The 27,501-nt window shown below is 53.3% G+C and overlaps 2 protein-coding genes and 1 non-coding gene across 4 annotated transcripts in view; 1 reads left to right on the forward strand and 2 right to left on the reverse strand.

The window, feature by feature from the left end:
* The window catches only part of GNAZ (G protein subunit alpha z), a 51,766-nt gene extending 38,173 nt beyond the window's left edge, over nt 1–13,593 (forward strand). For both annotated transcript variants that reach the window (XM_039462455.2, XM_074391344.1), the window contains one exon: nt 11,623–13,593. In XM_039462455.2, the coding sequence (XP_039318389.1) occupies nt 11,623–11,967 (345 nt within the window). In that variant the 3' untranslated portion in view covers nt 11,968–13,593. The remainder of the gene's footprint in view (nt 1–11,622) is intronic.
* RSPH14 (radial spoke head 14 homolog) overlaps nt 1–27,501 on the reverse strand; it is a 79,073-nt gene that overhangs the window by 49,294 nt on the left and 2,278 nt on the right. The window contains exons 3-4 of the mRNA XM_003938540.3: nt 26,385–26,487; nt 21,830–21,948 (exon numbers count right to left, since the gene is read on the reverse strand). Of these exons, the coding sequence (XP_003938589.3) occupies nt 21,830–21,948; nt 26,385–26,487 (222 nt within the window). The remainder of the gene's footprint in view (nt 1–21,829; nt 21,949–26,384; nt 26,488–27,501) is intronic.
* On the reverse strand, nt 24,578–24,642 carry LOC120361091 (U7 small nuclear RNA). Its single transcript, XR_005577451.1, has one exon. It is a non-coding gene; the product is annotated as a U7 small nuclear RNA (small nuclear RNA).

Raw genomic sequence — 27,501 nt, forward strand, 5'->3', positions numbered from 1 at the left:
CCCAAGCCCCAAGCTCTGCTCACACCCTCAGGATTGCACCCTGCCTTGCTAAGGGATCAGTTGCTGCTCCAATCAGGCCTTTTTTGGGGGTCCTCAATCTGAAGCAAGCCTGGGAGGAAGGGAGTTGGACAGAAGAGGAGCAGATGCTGAGCCAGGTGGGGGTCCCAAGACCAAGGGGACCGACCCCAGAGCACGGGTACCCAGGGCCTGCACTTGGGAAGCCTGTGGCTGGGCCAGGAGACACAAGAATGAGGCAGTGTGGAGTTGAGAGCCGTGGAGTGGCAGGGAATGAGTGCCAGGAGCTGAGGTATTCACGCTGGAACAGAGCCCTCTTTGCAAGCAGGGCTAAGCCTGTCTCCCTCAGCATCTCAGGTGCTCACAGAACCACGGAGGCAGCAGGGCACTGAAGGCCAGGCTTGAGGAGTGGATACAGCTGCCCCAGCCCTGGCAGCTGTGGGAGTGGTGGCTGCCCTGCGAGAGAAGGCGGAGTACAGACAGGCCTTCTGCCCCTGGGAGGCAGGACCCAGCAGTTAAGCAGGCACCAGCCCCCCTCACCCCTCCCAGGTTCTGAGCCTGGTTGTCAGCACCATGTGCCCTGTGCTGTCCCTACAGACTGGCTCCAGGGGCAGGCAGGAGCTCACTGAGTCATTAGCCCTTGTTAATCTAATTCTCCAATCTGTCAAGGTAGCACTGAGGTTTGCGGGAGGAAGAGGGAAGAGCTAACCAGATTGGACTGGAAGTGACCCTGGTCATCCAGCTTTGTCCCCAGACACCTCCCCATTTCCTGAGGCCAGTAGCAGCAGGATGACCAGGCCTGAGAGATGGTTCGGGCTGTCTGGTACTTTCCTTGGGGAAAGGGTAGTGGGCCAGGCAGAGGGGCCAGGTAACCCCTCTGAGACCCACTTTCCACATCTAGAATGGAAATGTTTCCAGCCTCATGATCCCAGGAGCACCTCACAGCCACTTCTCAGAGATGAGCAGAACTGGAGGGCATCATGGCAGCCCCCACACAAGGGGAAGTCTAGGCTGACAAGGCCACAGGGTGACAAGGGCGAGCCACGTTCTGGAGCCCTCCCTCCAGTGCCCCTTCAGTAACGAGGATGCCTCTTCTCCCACCAGGAGGCCCACCCCACCCATGGTGCTCCAGCCAGGAACAGATCACCAGAGGTCCTCCCCTCTCCCCTGCTCACTGCCCTGTCTCTCAGGGCACAGCAAGCCACATCCTAGAAGAGACAGAGTGAGAGGAGGGTGCCCTCACTCCCAGAGACCCTTCCCCTACCACCTGAGCAGATGGGCAGTGAACAGTGTTCATCTGGCCAGCCAGGTTGTGTGCCCCTGTGGGGGGACACTTGCTGCAGCTCAAGGGTTAGCAGCTTCCTCCGCCACTGTTCTGTGCTGTGGTGTGAGACTCTGAGGGTGAAGGTGTCCGCCCTGGTTGTCATGGAAACAGCAGGGCATCTACAGAGAGTTCATGCTAAGCTCAGCAAGGGAGGGAGCAGCTGGCCTGGGAGTCAGCTATTGCCATTGACTCCTGAGAGCTTAGTGTTAGGAAGGACCCAAGGGCCCACCACGCTCCTGAGCACACGGCGCAACTCAGGCCTCCCTGCCCACCATCTTTCTTTGGGCAGCTGCACCATGGCCATGTCTGTCCTCTTGTCCATTTGGGGCCAGCAGCAATCCCATCTAGGTACTGGGTGAACCAAGCACGGGGGCACTGCCTCAGAGCCACTTCGAATGAGGGGACAGGATAGCATCAGGCTTCCAGCAGGGGATTGTCAGTCGCTGGAGAGGCCTGTGAGCATGAGCAGAGATGACTCATGCCTCCTCCACCTGCTCTCACGCTGATCCTCTGCCAGGGAGTGGCCTCACTGTCTGCCTGGTTTTTGTTTGTCTGCCCCTGTCTCCTACTCCCATCACCCGTCATGCATCCTAAGCTCCTTGAGGACAGGGAAGGTGGAGAGTGGCAGAGCCAGAGACAGCTCTCCTGTGACATGGCTGGCTGTCCATTGTACAGGGGGTGTGGCCACAAAGCTCCAAGCCCAGGCCAGGGAAGAGAGGCAAGCGCACTGGACTGTGTTCCACCTAGCAGCAAAGAGAGCCCCAGAAAAGAGAGGCCCATCTGCATAGGATGTGTTGGGGCCTGGAAACGGAGACATCAAGACAGGATTCTCTGAGGTCAGTGGTGATGCCAGTGAGGTGAGGCTCAGGCCAGTGCCAGCTGCACCAGAGACACCAAAGCACTCCAGGGTCCCCCAAGGTTACTTTAATAGAACCAAGTGACCATCTTAGACAAACAGCTTATTTTACTGAGGCAGGATCTGTGGCCCAGCGGAGGAAGTGGCATGCCCAGGGTCTCACTGCAGTTTGGTGGTAGAATTAGATTCCAGAATACAAGATAACCAGCCCCTTCCTCAGGGAGCCAGCAGGGCCACGGGCAAGCAGCCGGGCTCCACAGGGCACCCAGGTGCCCAATAGAAGCCCCTTTGGACTTAACCCTGTTTGTGACAGCCCTGGTCCCTGACAGTCCTCAGATCCCAGGGCAGTGGACAGTGGGCTGTCTGACACCCAAGTGTTCCTTTTTTTGAAACCAAAGGCATCTGATCCCAGAGCATCTCCCTAGGAGCATGTCCTGAGAAGCCAGAGAGCCCAGTGCCCAGGTTCCCGTCCTTAGACCAGTCCTCCTTCCCTTGCAGCCTTAGTCTCATCCACAGCAAGACTGGCCCCTTGGGAGTAACCAGGAAAGGACAAGCACTGCTCCTGGCATTAATGCAGGGACCAGGAGGGCCTGAACACAGGCACCCTCAGCCTCCTGCCTTCACCCCGCAGCCCACAGGAGGGCTCTCTGAACCCCCAGGTCTCACTTCTCTCCCAGCACCAAGAAAGAGGCTTCTAGCTGCATTTCCGGTTTCTGAGGGGCCCTTCTGCTTCCCCAACTGCCACAGCCTCAGGCCCTGCCTGGGATTCTCTAGAGGAAGCAGAAGAGGCATCCTTCACCCACCCTGCCCCCAAGCATACCAGGCTTTAGGGCCTAGTGCTCACCAGGCCATTTGCTCTTTGCCTCTCAAGACCCTGGGAGGTCCAGGGACCTGGTCATTGGCAATGCCTTCAGCCAAGTACATGGTTGAAGAGGTGTGGGGAGTATGCCAGGGTGCAGCCAGGAGGCTGGATGACCACAACCAGGAGTCCAGCAGCCCTGAGGACAGCAGGTCTGCAGCCAGGGCAGGAGGGCGAGATGGACGCCTAGCAGGAGGCTGGGCTGAGCTCCTGGTGAAGCAAGGGTGGGACTGTGGCAGGAAGACTCCCCTCTCCAGCAAGGACAGGGCCACATCCTGAGAAACGGAGCATCAGACAAACACTGGGGGTGGAATGGTAAGTGCTCAAGGTGAGCACGGTGCAGCTGCGACCTGCAGACTGGCCGCGGTGGGGGACCTCGCCGGGGGTATCTGGAGATGGCCACCAAGGCCAGATCCAAAGCACAGGAAGACCCTTTGTGGGGATAGGGACCTGACTGCAGGGAGCAAGGAGGTGGCTGATGTGGACCCATCAGGAAGCGAGGGGCCTGGGCAGGGGGCCCCACAGCTCCAGCTGAACGGAGCTACCCTGTGCTGTGCTGCGCCATAGAACACCAACTAAGAGACCAGGAGCAGGGAGTGTTCTGATAAGAACACCCAGCTTTCAGCTCTGATGTGGCCCACCTTTTACCAGAAGAAGGGGTCCTGCTCTGAGCACAGCAGCCCCCTCTGCCTGGGATCTCACAGGACTCACCTCCAGGCTAGCACCCTGGCCCTGCAGCTGACCCTGGCCAGGAAGACACATTAGACAGCAGCCTGGACTCAGTGCCCTGCTGTGGCTGCAGCTCCCCTGGAAAGAGAGCTGAGTGTTCTAACATTGGCTAGCACCACCTGGCCCTGTGCCCAGGCAAGGCCCTGCTGGTCCCAGCATCTTCCTGCTCCACAGATCATACCTCGGCTCCCACCCCAGCACTCTGGCCAGCACCGCCTCCCTGTGTCGCAGTCCTGTCAGCCCCTCACACGCTGGCTCCCAGCTGCTGCCACCCACCTTGAGCTGCCTCCGATAGCCTCCTGCCTGTACCCCTTTGGCCTGAGGGTAGATGTGGGCCAAGAACTTGCACCTGCGAGCTCCCTCAAGAGGGAAGTGAACTCAGGAATTCCTGATGAGGATTCCAGGACTGGCTGGGGATGCACGGGGCTGCAAGCATATAAGCTATTTCCTTTGCAGCTGACACCATCCTTGGAGTGGTTTTCCTCTGGTGTCTTCACTGTTCCACAGCTGCAGATGCATCTAACACAGGTGCTGAGTGCAGGGACACCAACACCACAGATTCCTCCACCCCGTGCACCTGCTGGGACCTCAGCGCATGGTCTGATGGTGGGGCCCACTCGCCCTCTCCCCACTAGAGAAGTCTGGGAATGCCTGTGCTCCAGACCACCTCGGCAACACTTAGAATGACCCAGGCAGGTTGCAGAGGCTCCTGCCCACCAGGCCTAGCACACAGGGCTCTGGGAAGTGGAAACGGGCAGTCAGTGCCAGCCAAGGGCAGGTATCACCACCGACAGAGGCACATTGGTCACTGTGTCAGCAGTGCCTCATGTCCTTCCAGCCACACTGTGCCCAGCAGACAGGCAGCCCCACTGAGGTGTCCCCAAGCTTCCACCACAAAGGGAGGGCCAGAAGGGTATGAGGCTTGGCTGGTACTTTGTGAAGGGTAATAGCGTGAAGCCCATCTTCATATGAAACCTCTGCCTCTCAGTCAGGGCGCTGCCCTCCGAGCCTGGTACTCAGTGGCCCTGGCTGGCCAGGCCTGGCTGCTCAGCTGCAGGCTGGGTGGCCGCGGGGCTGGCCTGTCCGTGGTGAATGAAGCGCATTCATGTCCATAGCCCAGCCCCACAGCTCTGCTCCGAGCCTGAAAAGCTAAATTCATGGTTTGGATGAACACTCCCGGCTTTTCTATAGTCGGGCTGACTTGAGCTTTTCAGTCTGTAACAGAACTGAGGACTTGTTCTACAGATGAGGAAACTGAGGCCCAGGGTGGGACAGTCTGGGCCCAGACCCCCCTTTCCAGCAGCAAGTCTGCGTCTGCACGCCTCTGGGCCTCTGCTGGCCCCTCCTGTGATGCCTTCCCTTAAGTCCCATTGCAAATGTCCTCCTCTATATCAGCCCTCACCTGCTGCGTTCCTATGGTGTGTCACCTGTCAGTCGCAGCTGGCGGGCACTGTCTGCAGCAGTGCCAGCTGTGTAGTCACCTGTGCCTGGGTGTGAGGACTAAGCTGTCTGTGTGTGTCCTACATGAGCCCACAGCCCCCTCAAGAGGGAAGTATGCTTACATAGTGTGTGTGCGCATGTGTGGGTGTGTGTTGGAGGGGGACAGGTTCAGAACAGCTGGCAGAGCCGGAGTTTGGGGCCTGTGTTGGGTGGACAGGTTCAGAACAGCTGGCAGCCATGTGTGTGTGTGTGTGTGTGTGTGTGTGTGTGTTGGGAGGGAGACAGGTTCAGAACAGCTGGCAGCTGTGTGTGTGTGTGTGTTGGGAGGGGGACAGGTTCAGAACAGCTGGCAGGTTGTGTATGTGTTGGGGGGGACTGGTTCAGAACAGCTGGCAGCTAGCAGAACAGGAGTTTGGGGGGGGTGTGTATGTTGGGAGGGGGACAGGTTCAGAACAGCTGGCAGCTGTGTGTGTGTGTTGGGAGGGGGACAGGTTCAGAACAGCTGGCAGCTGTGTGTGTGTTTGTGTGTGTGTTGGGAGGAGGACAGGTTCAGAACAGCTGGCAGCTGGCCGAGCAGGAGCATTGGCCACTCCACCAGCTCCAGCATTTTATCCTGCCTGTCCCCAGCCACCTTGCTGAGAGCAAGGCTGTCTGCTCGCCTCCATCCCTCACACAGGAGCACTTGGAGAGCCTCTGCCCAGGGAGGTAAAGAAGAGAAGGCACTGGGGGCTGCCATGAAGGGATCTCAGAAGTTGGCAGGGCTGAGGGTTCCAGGTCACCTGTATTCCAGGGATCATGCTGGTTCCAGGAAGAGCTGAAACTCTTCCTTTGAAGAAATTCTGTGAGGTTTGAGGCCCCTAGTTGGGCCGGCTGGCCTTGCCCTGTACTGTGGCAACTACAAACTGCCTGGGGTCCTATGGAGTAAGGACCTGGTTGAGAGTAAGTGGACAAGACCAAATGGGTCCGTACAGAGCCTTCCCCAGCCATGTCACACTGCCATCACCTACCTATTCCCCAACACGGCACAGTCCGGGAGCCCTCACCTGGCTGAGGTGTGTGACAAGCCTCTGAGCTAATAGTGTATGTTCAGCCTGAGTAGGTGTTTGCATGTGACTGCCCCCAACCCACTGTGATCTTGGGCTGCATGGATTGGAGGTAGGGAGGTGAAAGTCCCACCATCTCAGGTATGTGCAGGAGTCGGGGTTTGGGAAGAGGTTGGACTGGACCAGTGTCCCAGAGGACTGCCTGCCTGCTGGGAGCTGACATGGGAATCTGGGAGTGTACCTGGCTTCCTGGAGGGGTGCCCAGAGAGGAGCAAGGAACAGGCCCAGAACACATCCCCTCCTACAACACCCTGCAGGGTGGCCTCCCACACCTCAGTGACCTCTAAGGCAGAAGGTGCGTAAGGCAGAAGGTGCGTGAAGCAGGCATGAGGCCCTGAGCACTGCTGACCACTCCCACAAATGGGGGACCCCACCTGAGGTTGGGGGCCAGAGCACAGGTTTCAGGCATTTTGACTGGGTCTTTTTCAGTTTATTTTCTAAGTCTATTGGGACCTGTCTGAGCAGGAACTCTCTTCTCACAAATGGCCAGGAAATGACTTCCACACCACCCCGGGGACTGTATCCAGCTGCCTGGTGGCCAACACGCCTTGTTACAAATCACCTGACTGTTCCTGACACCAAGCAGCGAGATTCCCAGCATTGCACAAGCTTCTCATGGGAACTGTCTGCTCCATGTTATTTATATAAATAAATGAGCAGACAAATTCCAGCCTCCTAGAAGGTGCCATCTCGCTGGTAAGCAGGCCCTGGAGAGACCAGGATGAGCACTGGAACCCTGGGCTGGCATCACAGCAATGAATGGTGGGTGTGTTTCTACCCCTTCCCTGCACCCACTGCTGCCTTGGCAGCTATAGAGGTGCAGGTAGGGAGGGCCTCTCACCAGAAGAGGATGCCGTGGCAGTTGGAAAACACCAGGCTCTCAGCTGCAGGTCAGCCCCTCTCGAGGCCTTGAGCTCCATGTGTGAAGTGGGGAGCCCTCCCCCTTGCCATGGGGTCATGGTTGGCAGAGGCGGTTCCTCTGAATCCAGGGTCTGTCAGGCTAATTGGGGAAGTTACTGCAGGACAAGGGGTGATGCCCTAGCATGGGCAGGGCCACGTGACTCCAAAGCTGCATCCGGCTTTGCTCCAGTGGCCCAGGAGACAGGTGGGCTGTGCCAGAATGATGTTTAACCCTGCCACACCAGGGAGGGCAAAGCCCCCACGCAGGCCAGGAGAGGTCAGGAAGGAGAATGGAGCCAGATCTACCAAGGGTAGGAAGAGCCAGGGGAGCCCACAAACGCCAGATGGGTGCAGGAGGCATAGGCCAGTCATGTGTTACAGGGTGAGCAGAACATGGACAGGTTGGAGGGCTGCACGGCCAGGCCCTGAAGGCTAGCAGACAGCATGCTGGGGCTGCTTCCCTCCCATATGCACACTGGAGTCAGTTTCCAGACCTATACCCTAAAATAGACAGCTTGATTTCAATGATTGTGATTTGAGTGTCAGGATGCTGCCTTGCCCACCTGTCTGTACTCCGGGCTGCAAGAGTACAGGCACCACTCTGATGCAGGCTCCCAAGGCCACCAGGCAAGCACGGGGGGCCAGGCTGGGCAATAGGCCAGAGGACAAGACTGGGCTCCTGGCCCGGCACTACCTTTCCCTACCACTTCCTCTGCAGTTGATCTTTCAGACCCAAATATGAGGCTCTCCTCGGTGTGGCCTCTCATCAACTTCGGCTTGTCAGGGTCCTAACTTTGTAACCGTCTGTGGTTCTTCAGCCTTCCCCTGTGTCTTGTCCCCCATCTGAGATCTACAGGCCTCTGGTCTAGGGACAAACCCAGGATGCAGCTCCGGCCTCACTTGCTGGTCCATCAGCACCACACTGTCCCATACTAGGCCCCCTGACCTTTTTTATAACCTTCCCGTTCTATAAAGATTCCAGGATGGGCACCCACCCATCTCCTAAGCTTCACCTCTAGTAGGGTGTAGCCATGTGCAGCGAAGGCTCAGCCTGCATCGGGGACACAGACAGAGCGAGGCAGCAAGCTCAGCTGCTTCCCACGCTCTGAAGCTTCCTGTCTGTGCCCGGAAGTGAGGCACATGGTTGGTGCCTCCTGCAGGCTTTCCTGACTCCTGCCAGGCAGGGCCCAGGGAACCAGACATCTACACAGAGATTTTATTACTTGAGGTCCATCATCTCCTGGGTGCCCACTAAATATTGGCCAATGTGGTTCCCATGGTTTGTCTCAAGGAATACAGGAAACCAGGAAGCCTGAGCTTGAAAGACCTGCAAAGCAAGGGAGCCCTGGGCATGAGCAAGGATCTGAGCTGAGGGCAGGCCCCACACTCAAGAGATGCCTGTCTGTCCTGAGGAGGCTGGTGAGTGTATTATGAGGCACCGTGCCCACCTCCAGCTGCCTTATGATACTAAGTACTTGAGTTTCCATGACCTCTAAGTCAGGAACTTGAGGCTCAAAGAGGTGTCCAGTGTCCCCAGGGTCCACTGAGAGGCGTCAGCAGGGAAGCAGTTCAGACAGCATCAAAGGGGCTCCTGGTGCTTTGGGACAGCCTGACTCACCCCAGGACTCATGGGGAGTGCACCATGGTGTTGAGCAAGATGAGTGGCTGGGTTGGCCTTGGAGAGAGGGGTCCACGTGGTCTGTTAGCCCCTCCCACTGCTGCCAGCTGAGCTCTTCCCACACATAGGTGCCCTGCAGAGGACCAGTCTGATTTAGATCTGAGGCTTCAGATGGCCAGTACACGTGCACTCTTTCCACAGTGGTGAGGCAGCCCTCCTGCTCCTCCTCTCCCCTAGATTCTCCTGCTTGCCCAGGAGGTGCTGGGCTAAGCTGGATATAAGAACCTCCTCAGCCATCATCCCCGTGACCCATCAGGGCTCAGGGAGGCAGACCCAGGCCTAGCCCCAACTCTGTGCTTGTCTGCTCACCCTTGAACCCCCCAGGTCCATACCCTGCTAGTGCTCAGATCATGCCCTTCTCAACCCTGGAGGAAGACCCCTACCCCAAAAGGACCCTGCCATCCCTGCCTGACCTTGGTTCCCGCAGCCCCAGGGATCCCACCTCGAGCTCCATCACCTGGCATGAGCACTGATGTGGACTCAGGCTGTCCTCAGCAAGTGTTTGCTCAATGAATTAACGAATACGTGTCAATGGCCATATCTGTTATTAAACTGATGCAAAATTTGGGGTCAGAAGCACAGCCCCCAATTATAGCATCATTTCTTTGAGAAGTGACAGCTCCATTACCACAGTCCTCTACGATGTGGCTTCCAGGGATCCATTAGAGCTAATTACTCCCTCAGCAGAATGTGACATTCCTAGACCACCACTTAGCTCACATTTGGGAATGTGCAGCCAGGTTCACTGCGGAGGCGCTGGCTCCTCCCCGCGCTGCTGGGATGAGATCTTGTATGTTGCTTATCTCTGCAGAAAAGTCAGCAGCACCCATCCCCAGACCTGAGGCTGCTCACTCTTCAGGGCTCCTGTTATTCCTAAGTTCATTTCTAAAGAAAGAGCAAGATTGGTTTGGAAAAACAGTCTTCCAGGTGGAGTGCAGGGTTCCAGGGTAATGACAGGTACCTCTGGGTGTCCTTCCTTTCTCCGCACAGATGCTGCCAGAGCCATTCCTCAGAGAACCCAGGGGCTCTGGAGAGCAGGGTTTCTGTGCAGCATTCTGGATAACCTGACCCTCGGGCAGCCTCATTTGGGTCCACCCTGCAGGAGCAGCCAGCCAGAATGCCTGGCTGTGGGGCTTGGAGCACATACCCTGCTTCTTCAAGACTCAGTTTCTTCATCTGTGAAACAGGAGTGGGAAGATGTGAGAACAAGCTGGCAGCTCACGTCCAGCTGTGGTTACCAGCATCATTGTCACTGTAGTCATTAGTGATGCTGTTGCTTTGTGCCCGAGTCATCGCCACCAGCTGCAGTTACCACTTGCATTACCATGGTCACTGTGATGTAGTCTAGTCAGAAAAGTTTGTGTGTTGGGTTTTTTTGTTTGTTTTTGGAGATGGAGGCTCACTGTGTCACTCAGGCTGGAGTGCAGTGGCATAATCTCGGCTCACTGCAACCTCTGCCTCCCAGGTACAAGCAATTTTCCTGCCTCAGCCTCCCAAGGGGCTGGGACTACAGGTGCCCACCACCATGCCCAGCTTTTTTTTTTTTTTTTTTAAAGTAGAGACAGGGTTTCACCATGTTGGCCAGGCTGGTCTTGAACTCCTGATCTTGTGACCCACCCACCTCAGCCTCCCAAAGTGCTGAGATTACAGGCATGAGCCACCATACCTGGCCAGAAAAGTTCTTAAATCTGAAGCATCAGATCTAAGCCAGACTGGTTCCAGACTTTGGATACTTTGCTCATTCAGTTTATCTCAGAAGCAGGGGCAGCTTTGGCCAACAGCAATTCCAGGTAGTTACCCCTTTTAGAAGTTAGAATGTGTTCATTTTGTAGGGAAGTGGTGAACTGGGGAGTCAGACAAAAGCATCATGCTTCTTAAAAGCCCAGACTCCTGACTATAACACGTAGAAGGTTCTCAGAAAAGAACTGAGAAGCGGCTGGGCACCACTCTCCACTGTGGTTGCTGCCACTTCCTGGGCCACAAAATTCCTGTCCTCTGCAGGTACCAAGAGCTCTTTCCAGGATGCCAGGGTCCTGCCTGGGCAGAGAGGTGGCACCAGATGCCCTGTAGGGTGGCACCAGATGCCCCTCCACAGCTGGAGGGTGGAGAATCCTGGACCCGGGCTGGTGTTTGGAGACTCTTGAGAAGTGGAGACCTTGGTTACAGAAGTGAAGGCTGCTCCCTCACAGACTTCCTGGTATCCAGTGGTACCACACAGAGGGATCGGAGTTTTGAAGGACTCAGCCAGAACCCAGATAGGACACAAGGCTGCGTATGCCTGCACTGAGGCAGCTGTGACATGACGAGGGCTCCTGCAGCAGATGGGCTTCCATGTGTGGGTGTGGGGAAGCCTGCAGATGGGAAGACTGTGGGATCCTCGGAGCTGCAGGTGCCCAGGGGTTTAGGAGGCTGTGCTTGGCACAGCTGCAGCCCCAAAGCTATATGCTCAGGTCACTGGCACCCAGAGGAGAGACCCAAACAGGGTAAAAGAACATCTTCCAAGCACGTGCCACAGGCGAGGAGGGTGGTGTCGGCTATTTCTGTGGGAGGTGGGTGAGGACATTTAGGCTGGGCCTCCCTAACAGATGGAGTTGCCATTGCAGGGACCAGCCTTGGGCTGGAGACCCTGGCAGGTGCTCCCTCCGGCAGGGCTGCAGGTCTAGGGTCTGCCTCTGCCTGCTGCAGGCCTGATGAATGCCAGTACTTTCCTTTCCCTAGAGTCGGATGGCAGAGAGCCTGCGCCTCTTCGACTCCATCTGCAACAACAACTGGTTTATCAACACCTCACTCATCCTCTTCCTGAACAAGAAGGACCTGCTGGCAGAGAAGATCCGCCGCATCCCGCTCACCATCTGCTTCCCCGAGTACAAGGGCCAGAACACGTACGAGGAGGCCGCCGTCTACATCCAGCGGCAGTTCGAAGACCTCAACCGCAACAAGGAGACCAAGGAGATCTACTCCCACTTCACCTGCGCCACCGACACCAGTAACATCCAGTTCGTCTTTGACGCAGTGACAGACGTCATCATACAGAACAATCTCAAGTACATTGGCCTTTGCTGAGGAGCCGGGCCCAGGCCCGCCTACCTGTGGTGAAACCCACGGGGTGTCATGCCCCAACGCGTGCTAGAGAGGCCCAACCCAGGGGCAGAAAACAGGGACCTAAAGAATGTCCCCCGCCCCTTGGCCTCTGCCTCCTTGGCCCCACATTTCTGCAAACATAAATATATATGGATAGATTGCTAGGTAGATAGACACACACACGTGTGCGCGCGCACACACACACACACACACACACACACATCTGGAGATGGCAAAATCCTCTAAAATGTCAAGGTCTCTTGAAGACTTAGAAGCTGTCACAAGGTCACTATGAGCTCATCCTGCCCCTTCACTTTGCCTTCTGGAGTTGGCCCCACTCCACTTGGGGGTCTGCATTGGATTGTTGGGGATAGGCAGCAGGACTGAAGCCAGGTTTGGCCAGGTGCACACCTGTCGCCTGGAGGAGGTCCAGCTCACTGCCCGAGCTCTGGCCTAGGGACCTTGCTGCTGACCAAGAGGGAGGACCAGTGCAGGGTCTGTGCACCTCCCCTGCTGGCCTGCACACAGCTGCTCCGCACCACTTTCATTCTGGACCCGGGACCTTAGGAGCCAGGTGACAGCACTAACCAGACCTCCAGCCACTCACAACTCTTTTTAAACAGCTTCAAATATGCAGCAAAAACCGACACAATAAAACGAGTGGCACGATTTATTTCAAACTAGGCCAGCTGGGATTCCAGCTTTTCTTCTACTAGTCTGATGTTTTATAAATCAAAACCTGGTTTTCCCTCTCTGACATTCTTTTTTTTTTTTTTTTTTTTTTTTTTTTTTTTTTTTTTTTCTGGCCAAATCTTGTGGTGTTTCGCAGAAAAAAATCCAGAAAATTTCAAACACGGTTGAGTATTCTTTTTTAAATGCAGATTTTCAAAAGATATTTTTTTTTTCGGGTGGTCTTTTTTGTGTCTGGCTTGCTGAGTGTAAAAGTTGTTATCTGGACGATTCTGTCTCTTTGCTCCAAAGAGGCTTTGGAGTGAGTGGCAGTCCTGCGCCAGCCTCACGGGACACGTGTTGTACATAAGCCTCTGCAGTGTCCTCTTGTTAATGGTGCGGTTTTCTGCTTTGTTTTTATTTAAGAAAATAAATGCGATGTATTTAAAGAGGGTTCTTTCACCTGGAAGCAAATGAACAATAGCTAAGTGTCTTGGTATTTAAAGAGTAAATTATCTGTGGCTTTGCTGAGTGAAGGAAGGGAGCAAGAAGTGGCGCCCCTGGTCCCGGCATGCCCGCGCCTGAGACTGGCTGGGAACGCTCCGACTCCTGTGAAGGCACAGCCAGCGTTGTGGCCTGAGGGAGGCCCTGCTGGGACCCTAATCTGGGCCTTCCGGTCCCAGGGCCTGTGGGCAATCGCCTTGAAAGGACCTTCACCAAGGGCTGCGTGTAAATGGGAACTCCGCCATAGAGAGGAGAAGGCCGCCGGAGCCCATACCAGCTCTCCCTCCCTCTCTCTGTGCAGTAGCTGTGTGTCCAAGGTCAGTGTGCAGAATCACGGCCAAGGACTTGACGAGATGTATGGGGGAAAGAGAAGCTGGTGACTGGATGAGAGTCAAAGGTTGTCTACTTTAAGAAAATAAAATACCCTGAATGGAGCATGGCATTGTCCCAGTGTGCTGTGTGTGTGGCTGACCTGTGGCTAAATGTGGTGTCATACTGAGGTTCCATATTCCACTCCCACCCCTATACCTCCACACATTTAGGTAGAGTCATTTTGCAATGAATATCAAGAATAAACATCACGAGAGGAAAGAAACTGAAAGGAGAAACTGCCAGGTCCATGCAGTCCTGGTGTGGAGGTTTGGGGGTGATGACGACTCCTGCCCCTCCCTCTGCCCCCAAGATCCCACCCAACACTGACCCAGACTGTGCCATCCCCTGGACCCCTCCCACCATGCAGACACCTCAGCCAAGCTCAGAGTCCTCTTACAGGGTGGAAGAGGTGCCCTGGAGGCCTGGAGGATGCCTGTGCCCCCAGCAGTGTAGGGCAAACCTTGCAGGGTGTTGGGGAGGCGGGGTCCCTGAGCATGCAGTGCTCACTGACTGGCTTGTGTGGTTAGAGGTATCTGGATATAGTAGAAAAGTGCTGATGAGAAGTCAATGGAATGTATTCACCAAGGACCTGCTTGCTGCGAACCAGACACGGAGCCGGGCTCCTTACAAATGATTTTATGGAACACCCCACCTGGGCAGGTTTCCAGAGGTGCCCATTTTACAGATGAGAAAAGGTGCCTGAGGTCAGGGAGCAGCCAGGCCAGGATTCACCAGACCTGGGAGCTGTCCTGCTCACCCTGGAGGAGCAGAGACACTGATCATTCCTGCTGCTGGGGTCCTCGCCTGGCTCTGCACCTGCACAAGACAAGAGGCTGCAGGGAGCAGCACAGAACCAGCCTGCAGCCGCCGCCTCAAAGAAGGACCTCAACCAAAGTGGGGGGTCGGCACGCACACACACACCCATGCACACAGGCACGTGCACACACGCACAGATACACACGCAGCCCTGGCGCTGTCACTGCCCCATCCCCACTCCTGAGCCCACGCAGGGACTCCCTTCACACCTTCCTACGTCACCAAACAACAAGAATCCAAAGGGGCTTCTGTTACCGAAGAAATAACGTGTGACTTACAATCATTGAGGCTTATTTTGTGCTTTTAATGCCAACTGTGAAAAGAGCAGTAATTTCACCGTGAGCATCTTTAATCTAAAAATACACAGCTAAAGGGAGAAAGGGATTGGGCCTCCCTTCCTCATGTGTGCAAGGATCAGAGGAGGCCTTCCCCGGAGGGTGCTTTCTCCTGGTTCCCAGAACCCAGTCAGGAGTCTCCAGTTCCCCGCAGGCTGCAGAGGAGCCCTGGGTGCGGTCAGGCTCTCTGGCTCTGTCTTCCCCGCAGTTCACCTGCACTGGTCCTCCTGAGCCTGCCTCGTCCCGCTCTTGCTCCCAACGATCCCTTTGCCTGACATGTCCTTCCCCATCCTGACAGCTCAAAGTCACCTGGGCAGCTTCTTGGAAGTCTCCTCCTTGCCCACATTCCACCTGCCAGGGCTCCAGGGTCCAGTGGGAAGAGGTGCTGGAAACTCCATTGAGCAGACTCACCTCGTTCCTCCAAACAGTGCCCCACAGGGAAGGCACATGCTGAGCAGGGAGGGTCCAAGAGAGTCTTAGCCAAGGAGAAGTAAGCACCAGGATTCACCAAAGGAGCTGGTGAGAGGAGGCCAGAGCAGGCAGCAGGGTGCCTGAAGGGGAGGGCCTGGGGGTGGCTGGGTCGGCCCTGCCCACTGCAGGTGATAACCCCGTGTTGTCCTACTCCATGCAGCCCCAGCCTCCTTTCCCAGGACCCACCATCAGATGGCTCCCCATGGGATATTGCCATCCTCGCCTGCAGCCCGTGTGGTCACCCTTGTGGTGCAATGGGTCAACAACAGTGGTCATGATAATCCCAGCTCTCCTCAGTGACTGCTCACTGCAGGGCATACTCCTGGGAGGTCAAGATGCTTGATTCCTTTCTACAGAAGCGGAAGCAGAGACCCTGAGAGGCGATAACTTATCAGCATCACACACTGTGTGACAAGTGACCCCACCAGGCCAGGACCCGAGGGGCTTTAGTCTGACCACATTCCCCAGGCCCCCACAGCAGCCACAGGCCCTGAGGCACCCTACTTCCAGCATCAGCCATCCAGAACAGATGGGTCCATCTGGCTCAGGGGACAGTGCCAAGACGGGCTGCACGACACCATGAGGACTCGGGGCAACACTGAGGCTAGACCACGCCCTGGACACTCACCTCACCCAGAAGACTCGACAAGGGTGGGAGGCCTGGCAGGCCGGGAACCAAGTGGCCAGAATGTCCCTATCGGTGACCATCATTCCTGCTAAGTCCAGGAATAGGGTACAACTACCCACCAAAGACTATCAGGCCGAGGGTGTGCCTGGGGTCCTGCTGCATGCTGCCCTGAGGGCAGGCAAGGCAGGAAAGGGCCTGCCCCTGTAGCTGGCCTCCACCCCTCACCCTGTGGCATCAAGGGCAGGAGAAGGAGGGAGATGCTCTGGGCCTGTCAAAGGAAGCTGGGTGTCCACAGGTGGCTGCTGAGGAGGGACAGGGTGCACAGGGTACAGTGGTGGCCCACCCGAGGCCACCAGCCTGGGACGAGGCGCACCACTCACTGCAGCAGGAGCACTACTCACTGCAGCGGGAGCACCACTCACTGCAGTGGGAGTACCTACTTTGCTTCTCTAGCAGCCCCATGCCTGGGGTTCAGATGAGACTGGGTGCATTCTGGGTGCTATGGCTGTAGACCCCCCCCCCAGATTTCTCCCTAGCCTAGATGCTATGACTCCAGGGATGTCTCCTGCACCCCCAAATGACTTGGATCAAACTGCATCCAGACATCTCCCCTTCAGGCGCCCTCCCTTTCCCAAGCCCAGTTCTACTCCTTTCTGAGACCAAGGGGCCAATTTCCACAGGCAGGGCCCAGGTGCGTCCTTGCTGCCTCCTTCCTCCTCCCAGGCCAGTGCTCTCCCCTGGGCTGGGAGGGTCATCCATCTCCAGCCCCAGGCTGCACACGTGCGGAGTTAGGGTCAGAGCAGTCCCCACCATGCTGCTGGTAAAGCTGGCCTAGTGTCTCAGAGCCTGGCACAAGGAGAGGGTGACCGGAGACAGGGCCAGAGCAGACTCACAGGTGTGCCCAGTCGAGACCCATGGGCTTTGGTAAGGGGATACTTCCAGGGGACCCTGAGCTATTCAACTGCACCCCAAAATCTGATTAGAGAATTATCCATTTCAGCCACAGAGTTCTCCCTCCCACAAAATGAAAACCTGTTTTCCCATGGGGTTAGAGAGGCTAGGGAGCAGAAGCAGACCCTGTGCGTCAGGGCCCAGCTGGCGGGGGTACTGGGCTGGCAGCCTGTGTGTGGCATCTGCCTCTACAATCCTAGTTTCTCCTCTCCTGACATCACACCACCAAGGGGCATGAGAAGCCAGCCTGGAAGGAAAGGACAAGAATGCGGAGCTACCACTACGTGTGGCTGGGCACCGCAGCTTGAACCCAAGGCCCCAGCAGGGCCAGGGCCCACCTGGGACAATCCTCGGTCCTTGGGTGCCCCCTTCTGGTTACTCTGGGAAATCACACAAGCCAGACCTGGCCAGAGCAAGGACTGAGGGCCAGAGCAAGGACTCTCCCACAGACACCCACGACACAGCGGAAGAAACTGAGGCACAGTGGCCAGAACAGACCAGGGGCCCAACACCTATCGTCAAACAAATGAATGAATGAACAAGCAGGTGAGTGAACTGTAGCAAGAAGACAACCAACAAATGATCCTTTAAAGTATGACCAGAAAAAAACTACTAAACAACCAATATTTGTTGAAAGCTAGCCACATGCCAGGTGTTCTGCCAGGTGCAGAGGGCGCCATGGTGCAAACGGCCTTCCGTTGTGGCCACTGATAGGAAACCACACCAATAGACACCAGCATGGGCTGGGAGCCAGCTAAGCCCTGCTCAGACACTGTCCCAGCTAAGCCACACAGGTGATGACACCCACGTGCCCACAGGTGACGCTATTGCCCAAAGCCACATGCTAGTAAAGGGTAGAGTCACTGAAACAGATGCCTTCCCCCGTCCCGGGCCCCTATCCAGAGGCCCATGAAAGACACCACATGGGAGACAGTCACAACTGACTAATCCAGAGGCCATGGTACTCAGTGTACCCCAGAATGGATCTCCTGGGCACCCACCACATTGCCTCCTTCCCTCCCTCCCTCTGCCCATTGTCCAACTGGCCCCTGCACAGCTGGTGTCCTAGGCCTCCCTTCTGGGCACTTCACAGATCATGAGCAGCACCCAGCAAACCCTTCGCTGAAGTCCGAGGCTGACCACCCAGACCCCCAGTGAGGCTTTTGTTCCTGAGCTTGTCAGTACCACAGCCCCCTACTCCTAATGGTGCACCCAGTGTTTGTGGACTATAGAAAAAGCCAAGGGGAGGAGATGGGGAAAAGCAAACTCGTTCATTTTAGAAGAAAATATGGCAGAATATCTTCATGAGTCAAGGTAAAGAAAGATTCTCTTTCAAGGCACTCAAAAAAAAAAACACAGAGGAAAAAAACTGATGAAATTTACTACATTATTCAAATGAAAAACTGCTGGGGCCAGGCACAGCGGCTCACATCTGTAATCCCAGCACTTTGGGAGGCCGAGGCAGGCAGATCATGAGGTCAGGAGTTCAAAACAAACCTGGCCAACATAGTAAAACCCCATCTCTACTAAAAATACAAAAATTAGCCAGGCATGGTGGTGCATACCTGTAATCCCAGCCACTTGGGAGGCTGAGGCAGGAGAATCACTTGAACCTCGGAGGTGGAGGTTGTAGTGAGCTGAGATCATGCCACTGCATTCCAGCCCAGGTGACAGAGCGAGACTCTGTCTCAGAAAAAAAGAAAAACTGCTGGACAGTGACTCAACAAAGGCACAGTGAGAAGCCAAGCAAACAATCTGGGAAATGATATTTGCAATGTAAGTAACCAACAAAGGGTTGGAATCCAGGACAAATGACATACTCTTTCAAATCAATAATAAATGGAACAACTACTCAGCAACAGAATGAACACAGGCTCTCCAGAGGCATTGGGCAGGAGAGGAATCTCAGGAGGCGTCGGGCAGAGGGAAGATACCGACTCTCACCAGGACAGGGATCACAGTGAAACACCACAGCACATCCAGCAGGCCGTAATGTGCCTGGGCTCTCTGGAGGCCAGAGGCTGGGCTGAGGCAATTGCAATACCCAACAAAGCTAAAGGCAAACTCAATCCCTAACCCAGTGATGCCCTCCCTGGCAGAGGCCCCAGGGGACTCTCCTTCCAGGGTACCAGGAAGCCCTGAGCAGGAATGGCCATGGCACAGTCCTTCTGCAGTACAGGAGTACAACCAACCAACAAGCCTGCCAGCCTGGGATGGGCAAGGGTATCGTGATGCTTCCAAACACCAGAACAGTGTACAGTGATGGAAATGAATGAAATACAGCTAGGGGCGCCACATGGATACATCTCAAAATTTCCATAAATCTCTAATGTTATTGAGGTTTTTTAAGGTTTTGGAAGTAGCAGAGGGATACATGCAGCAAGATCCACTTACATAGTTTTAAAATATGCAAATCAAGATTATATATATTCTGTATGTAATTTTATCTGTGGTAAAATATAAAAATATTCATTTTGGGGACATAGTCACCAAGTTATTGATGGCTCGAGGAGGAAGAGTGCTCTGGGTGGAGGGGAAGTTCTCAGGGTGCTTGGACTATGCCTATGATTTCTTCAAATAAAAATTTCCAGCAAGTAGAAAATATGGATGTACAATGTAAAGGTTTGGCAAAGCTGGCTGGGGGTATAATGTTCCTTATCACCATCTCCGTGCTTCTCTGAATGCTTTAAATAGGTCACAATCATCGTAAGAGACCTGGTTGAGACCAGCAAGTCCCCTCTCCCCACACTCCAAAAATGGGGAGACAACACCCTCACTTATTTCTCAGGTTCCTTCATGGTGAGCACAGGACATTCATTTAGCTCAACCCAGCACTTGTCCCCCATGGATCACCCCAATACCCCAGGGGCTCTCAACCCCAGGGCACACATGACAATCATTCAAGTTGCCTTTTCAAAAATATGTGTGTAGGGCCCTACCCCCAGAGACTGATCCTGGTGGCCTAGGAGAGGACCAGGGGCGAGGTGGTGTTTTTAAAAAACCACAGGCCTAGTGTGCTCAACTCCCAGCCTGGCTTAGTGGCCAAGCAACAATCCTAGACCCTCATGTGTTCTGCTCTGTTGGGCCCGCCTATCTGCAGCTGATCCTGTAGTCATTTCTCCCTGAGCCTTCATCCAGGAATGCTCACACTTGGCCTTGAACATTTACACTACATCCTTCGTCAGGAGGCTGGGCTATACACTGGGCCCACGTTTCCACCTCATCCACTTTTCTGGCCTCTGAGGCAGGTCCTTTAGACCTCAGAAATAGCCTGTCCGGGGCGCACGGGGAAGGGCAGAGGGAACCCAGGTTCATCTGACTCCTGGGCTACAACATCTGTTTGTCCATTTGAGCTAAGGTATCCCCTTCAAGACCTCCTGTCATGGCCCTTGAAAGGATTTCCTCATTTAAAAATACTCACTGCATCACGCGACCGGGCAGATATCTATCTGCCGTAAATCTTAACTCTCTAGCTGCAGTTGTTGGGTAGCTGTTACCCCAGACTCTCCATCCAATCAGCAGGGGCAGTGGGCCAGGAACTGCAGGCAACATTGCCTCTAGAGCGGGCCTTCTTTATTCCTTAAACATGTGCTATGGTATTTCACACAAGAAAATATTTACAGGGTGTCCCCTTTTAGTCATCAGGGAAATATAAATTAAAACCAAAATGAGATGCTACTGCACACCCACCAAAATAGCTAACATAAAAAGAAGAAAAAAATCTATGATTGAGGATGTAAAGCACCTGGAACTCTCATATACTGCTAGTGGGAGGACAGATTGGGACTAATATTTTATTTATTTTTTAGGGACAGGATCTTGCTATGTTACCCAGGCTGGAATGCAGCGGTTATTCACAGGTGCAGTCCCGTTACTGATCACAGGGGCTTTGACCTGCTCTGTTTGTGAGCTGGGCTGCTTCACCCCTCCTTAGGCAACCTGGTGGTCCCCCCCCATCTTGGGAGGCCACCATATTCATGCCAAACTTAGTGCAGACACCCAACTGGCATAGGGCACTACAGCCTAGAACTCCTAGGTTCAAGCAATCCACCTACTTCAGCCTCTTGTGTAGCTGGGACTGGTCATGTGCCAGATACAAATATTTTAGAAAACGATTGGGTAGTACCTTCTAAAAGCTAAACATAAACTTACCCAGGCCAGCCATTCTCCTCCCAGGTATGTTTCAAAATAAATGCATATACGTGTCCATCGAAAGACATTTACAAGATTATTTATAGCCACTCTATTATTGGTAGCCATAAGCTAGAAACAATTCAGATGTACGTCAGCAACGGAATGGGTAAGTAAACTGTAGTATACTCACATAGTGTAAATACCATACTGCAGCATAAACCAGCAAAAATCAGTCATACATACCACATGGAAGTCTCGGAAATAAAACATCAAGCAAAAGTAGCTACAAGCAAGATATTACAAGCTGTATGTTTCCATTTATGTAAAGTTGTAAAAGAGGCATAATCTGTGGTCTTAGAAATTGAAGATACTGTTCGCCATTGAGTGACGGTAGTACCCAGTATGGGCATATAGGAAGTTTCTGGAGAGGTGGTAACACTCTACCTATCTTCTTTGGGGTAGCAGTTACATGACATGTTCACTCAGAACCATTTAATCAAATGTTTGCTTAGGACACGTGCTTTTGTTTTGTTTTGTTTTGAGATGGAGTCTCGCTCTGTGGCTCAGGCTTGAGTGCACTGGTGCAGTCTTGGCTCACTGCAACCTCTGCCTCCTACAACCTCCGCCTCCTGAAGTAATTCTCCTCAGCCTCCCAAGTAGCTGGGATTACAGGTGCCCACCACCACACCCAGCTAATTTTCGTAGTTTTAGTAGAGACAGGGTTTCACCATATTGGTCAGGCTGGTGTTGGACTCCTGACCTCATGATCTACCTGCCTCGGCCTCTCAAAGCGCTGGGATCACAGGTGTGAGCCACTGCGCCTGGCCGGACACGTGCTTTTCTAATATGCATGTTGTGATTTAATAAACACTTGATGATACAGCCTGGTACATATGTGACCTGGAGAGGAGACCAACAGACAACCTGAGTGTCCGGCCGATGTGTGTGCAGGACGCAAACCTACCTCTAGGCACCTGGACCAGCTGCATGTATGCCTTGTATAGGTTCCTCCGGCAGACTGGGCTAGGGTCATTCAGCAGGAAGGACAGGGCAAGGACGATGTCGTGCTCTAGAAAGGCGAATCTAGGGAAGGGAGGGTGGATAGAGACATAAGCGAGACCATGGCCTGAGAGGGTCAAATACGAAAAGTCAGGGTCCCTGCTGGAGTCAGATCCATGCTATCTGGGGGAGACCACATTCCTGACTCACACCTAATCCCAATGCGTTGGGAGACTGAGGTGGGAGAATCACTTGGGCCAAGAGTTCAAGACCAGTCTGGCAACATGGTGAGACCCAGTCCCTATCTAAAATTTTAAAAGCCAGGCATGGTGGTGTGTGCCTGTGGTCCTAGCTACTCGGTAAGCTAAGGTGGGTGGATCGTTTGAGCCTCAGAGTTCGAGGCTGCAGTGAACTATAATCATGCCACTGAACTCCAGCATGGATAACAGAGCTGGATCTTGTCTCTTAAAAACTAAAAAGATTGGCCGGGCGCGGTGGCTCAAGCTTGTAATCCCAGCACTTTGGGAGGCCGAGACGGGTGGATCACGAGGTCGAGAGATCGAGACCATCCTGGTCAACATGGTGAAACCCCATCTCTACTAAAAATACAAAAAATTAGCTGGGCATGGTGGTACGTGCCTGTAATCCCAGCTACTCAGGAGGCTGAGGCAGGAGAATTGCCTGAACCCAGGAGGCGGAGGTTGCGGTGAGCCGAGATCGCGCCATTGCACTCCAGCCTGGGTAACAAGAGCGAAACTCCGTCTCAAAAAAAAAAAAAAAAAAAAAACTAAAAAGATTTCAGAAGAGTTATACATACAGATTATTTCATTAATGTCTTTGAGTTCTTGCTCTACTTTAAAGAAACCAAAGCTGCAAATCAGATGATGCTATGAGTATGGTTTAAGCCAAAAAATATGATGAGAAACAGCAACCAGTGGTCTCATATCCAAGAAGAGGCCTGGGCCCCACATGGGGATGGGCGAATGCCTTATCCTTTGCATTTTGGGTTAAAATGAACCATTTAAAGAGAACCATTTATTCAGTTCCTTGTTTTGTAATCATTTCTTTTTGATTAACCGACTGCTGGACCTGAGTGCACCTGAAAGAGGCCTTCTGAGGTCACATCTCTCAGGTTGGGTTCAGGAATTAATGAGATGCATGTGGGAGCCCCTTAGCCAAGTGCCCACAGGAAGTGCCCAACCAGTTGTGCTACTGCAGCACTGGTCACAATTTCACTTATGTTGTGTTTTGAATTGTTCTCGAAGAAGAAAGTCACTGTGGGACACACAAGCTGCAGGGGTCTTCCCTGACTGCGGGGGCCTCCTTGGTCAGTGCCCATAACCCACTCCATGTTTCTTATGCTTTGAAAGTCAGCTGTGGCCAGTCGTGGTGGTTCACACCTGTTATCCCAGCACTTTGGGAGGCTGAGGCAGGTAGATTACAAAGTCAGGAGATCGAGACCATCCTGGCCAACAAGGGGACGCCCCACCTCTACTAAAAATACAAAAATGAGCTAGGAGTGGTGGCACACACCTGTATTCCCAGCTATTCAGGAGGTTGAGCCAGGGGAATCGCTTGAACCCAGGTGGCAGAGGTTGCAGTGAGCCCAGATAGTGCCACTGCACTCCAGCCTGGAGACAGAGCAAGACTCTGTCTCATGAAAAAAAAAAAAAAAGTCAGTTGTGTTTGCCTGTGTATCTCCTACCTGGGAAGTTCAGGGCCGCTACCTAGAGCTTGTGAGGCTCTGAAAGCTGTTGGCACTGGTTATAAGATCACCACCGACCTCAGGGGAAATTTAGAAGTTGGCCACATTTCTGAGAATGCTGAAGGAGTGCACGGGCCAGGCCGTATCAGGTCCTTGTCAGGGATGGCCACTTTACCACGTTCCTGCCTCGCGAATGTGGACAAAGACAGGACCCTTGGCTTAGGCACTCCAGCCACTCTGCCTTCCTACTATTCTTTATGAGTAGGTTGATGCAAAAGTGATTGTGGTCTTTGCCGTGACTTTTAATCCCAAAACCGCAATTACTTTTGCACTAACCTAATAATTGCTCAGGCTTCAAGGACCTGTCCTCTCACTGGGGGTTACTACTTAATGTCCATATCGGGACCAGAAAAGTGGAGAAAAAAGAACAGCAGGAAAGGTGACTTGCCTCCTGTGTGCCCCTGACCTTTGAAAGCACCTTGTCTGAGTCATCTGAGGTCTGCAGAGTGAGGCTGGGATCAGGAGTGTTGCCCAGGTCACAGAGCAGGAAAGAGTGGGACCCCCTGAGAGGCCGGGATTTGTGCCCCTACTTCACTGGTCTGTCCGCAGTACCAGCCTGCCCTTCTTGGTACAAAGCATGTGAATTTGGTTGCTAGCCTTGGCACCACCTCCACACACACACGGTTCACACAGGGCCAGGGCTGTACACAGGATCAGCCACCAAGGCAACGAGAGCTTGGGGACTGGCAGGGCTGAGTGACTTTGGGTTTTGTGAGATGTCCTGGAGCTCCTGAAACCATCTGGAGCCTCTCTGAGTGGGTACCTGTTTACACCACACAAGCCCCAAGGCAGTCAGCACCTTGCCTCTCTTGTTGTCTTTTCTTCCTTCTAGGCCTGTGTACACTGGGTAGTGGCCCCCTTTATCCAGAAGACCTGGGGCAGGGCTTGGGGGTGTTTGCGATGTGGGGTTCTGTTTTTGTTTTTTGTTGTTTTTTAGTGGGAGGCTGGTGGGGAAAGCTTCCAGTGAAAACAAGAAAACCTGCCGGACAAATTCAAAAAGAGCTATAACATTGCGATTTTGTGTTTTGTTTGTTTGTTTTTGTTTGTTTGAGATGGAGTCTTGCTCTGTCACCAGGCTGGAGTGCAGTGGCGCAATCCTGGCTCACTGCAACTTCCACCTCCTGGGTTCAAGCAATTCTTCCACCTCAGCCTCCCAAGTAGCTGGGACCACAGGTGCATGCTACCACGTCTGGCTAATTTTTATATTTTTAGTAGAGACGATGTTTCACCATGGTTGGCCAGGATAATCTCTTGACCTCGTGATCCACCCAGCTTGGCCTCCCAAAGTGCTGGGATTACAGGCATGAGCCACCGCACCCGGCCGCGATTTAGTTTTTAATACAAAGTAAAACTAGTGATCACTGGACAAGAGAGTGAGCCAAGAAGCACCTCCAACCATCCCCACCCTGTTGCCCCAGCACCTAAGTAAAATGCTATATGAAATACTTTAAAATGTGAATCTGTGCTTATACAGGAAAAGGATACTTCCAGGTGCCAGAAACTAAGAACCTGGCCATCATGAACAGGAAGTGAGGCCACCAGCCCAGACCAGATATGCACTTTGAGGCTGTTGTTTTAATACCCTCACAGGGACAGGAGCCAAAGCCACAGGCCCTGTGGGGATCTGAGTTGGAGAACTGGGCTCTCTGTAAAAAGCTAAGAAATGGCAAAATTGGGCTGGGTGCGGTGGATCAATCCCAGCACTTTGGGAGGCCAAAGCGAGCAGATTACCTGAGGTTGGGAGTTCGAGACCAGCCTGACCAACATGGAGAAACTCTGTCTCTACTAAAAATACAAAAATTAGCCAGGCGTGGTGGCGCATGCCTGTAATCCCACCTACTTGGGAGGCTGAGGCAAGAGAATCACTTGAACCCGAGAGGCGGAGGTTGCAATGAGCCGAGATCACACCATTGCACTCCAGCCTGGGTAACAAGAGCGAAACTCCATCTCAAAAAAAAAAAAAAAAAAAAAAAAAAAAGAAGAAAAGAAAAGAAAGAAAAATAAATGGCAAAATTGTTGCAGAGGTAGGATCTGAACTTTCTTCCCACCTTGAAAGTGGGAAGCTTGGCTGGGTGTAGTGGCTCATGCCTGTAATCCCAGCACTTTGGGAGGCCGAGGCAGGCAGATCATTTGAGCCCAGGAGTTGGAAACCAGAGTGGCCAACATGATGAAACCCTGTGTCTACTAAAAATACAAACATTAGCCAAGCATGATAGCGCATGCCTGTAGTTCCAGCTACTCAGTAGGCTAAGGCACAAGAATTGCTTGAGCCTGAAGGGGCAGATGCTACAGTAAGCTGAGATCATGCAAATGCATTCCAGCCTGGGCAACACAGCAAGAGACAGTCTCAAAGTAAGAAAAAGGAGGAGAGAGAGAGAGAGAGAGAGAGAGAGAGAGAGAGAGAGAGAGAGAGAGAGAGAGAAAGAAGGAAAGGAAAGGAAGGAAGAAAGGAAGGAAGGAGGGAGGTAGGAAGGAAGGAAAGGAGGGAAGGAAGAAGAAGCTCAGAGCTCAAAACATAAAAATCAGTCTGAACAGAGGGCCCATTAGATCCCCACAGAGGCAACCAAAACCACCCCACAAAGAGTCCCGCTCTGGCTAAATGGAAGTCCCTCCAAAAACTGGTGCTGCGGACAAAACTCCAGAGCACTTTAGGTGGCTCAAGGGAATCCACCTAGATGCACGGGTAGGATCTGAACTACCCAGGAGAGAAGTGCGGCTTGCAAGTGTCGCACTGGTTTCCAGAACAGCGTCCCACCTGCCCACGCTGTGGCTCGCCGTGATGTAGAGCACCTCGGTGGTCTTTATCCGCACCAGGCTGTTTCTATCCTTCAGCAAAGCTTTCAGGTTCTCCATGCAGCCTACAAACAAACAAACAAACAGACCCTTGAATGTCTGCCAGTCTCAGAAACGAACTAACCCAGAAGTCAACAAGTGGGGCAGGAATGTACCAAAGGTTCCTCTGTTTTGGGGACCTGGGGAATCATGTGGGTTATGCAGCATTTCAGAGTCACTGAAGAGGTTCATACCCAGGGACTGTCCCATCCAACCCTCCTAGTGATTCTCCCTGCACACTTCCTACCAGTGCCTTCTCACAAAGTCTGCCATGGGGATAAGAAAGTGGCCTTTGCCATTTATTTGAACCCAAGAGAGACGTGGGGTCAAATTATAAACCTGTCTCAAACTAGTCACATGACCTTGAGTGGGTTACACCTAGAGATGCCAGATTTAGCAAATAAAAATGCAGCTTTGGCTGGGTGCGGTGGCTCACGCCTGCAATCCCAACACTTTGGGAGGCTGCAGCGAGCAGATCACTTGAGGTCAGGAGTTTGAGACCAATCTGACCAACACGATGAAACCCCATCTCTACTAAAAATACAAAAATTAGCCTGGCGTGGTGGCAGGTGCCTGTAATCCCAGCTACTCGAGAGACTAAGGCAGGAGAATCGCTTGAACCCAAGAGGCGGAGGTTTCAGTGAGCCACGATTGTGCCATTGCACTCCAGCCTGGAAGACAGAGAGAGATTCTGTCTCAAAAAAATAATAAATTAATACAAACCAGCTTTATTTGTTTATTGGGCAACCCTAGACTCACAACCCTTCTCTGAAGTGTGCTTTTCTTATCTGTTGGTTGCGAATGGACCCTCCTTTGTAGGTGGCTGCTCTGAGGAATAAGATAATCCAGGCTGGGTGTGGTAGCTCATGTCTATAACCCCAAAACTTTGGAGGCTGACCTGAAAGAATCAATTGAGGCCAAGAGTTCAAGAACAGCCTGGGCAACATAGCAAGATATTGTTTATAAAAAAAATTTTTTTTTTAGGTAGTCAGGCATGGTGGTACATGCTTGCAGTCCTACTCAGGAAGGATCTCTTGAAC

The sequence above is a fragment of the Saimiri boliviensis genome, chromosome 21 (genome assembly GCF_048565385.1).
Source record: "Saimiri boliviensis isolate mSaiBol1 chromosome 21, mSaiBol1.pri, whole genome shotgun sequence".
NCBI classification, from domain to species: domain Eukaryota; kingdom Metazoa; phylum Chordata; class Mammalia; order Primates; family Cebidae; genus Saimiri; species Saimiri boliviensis.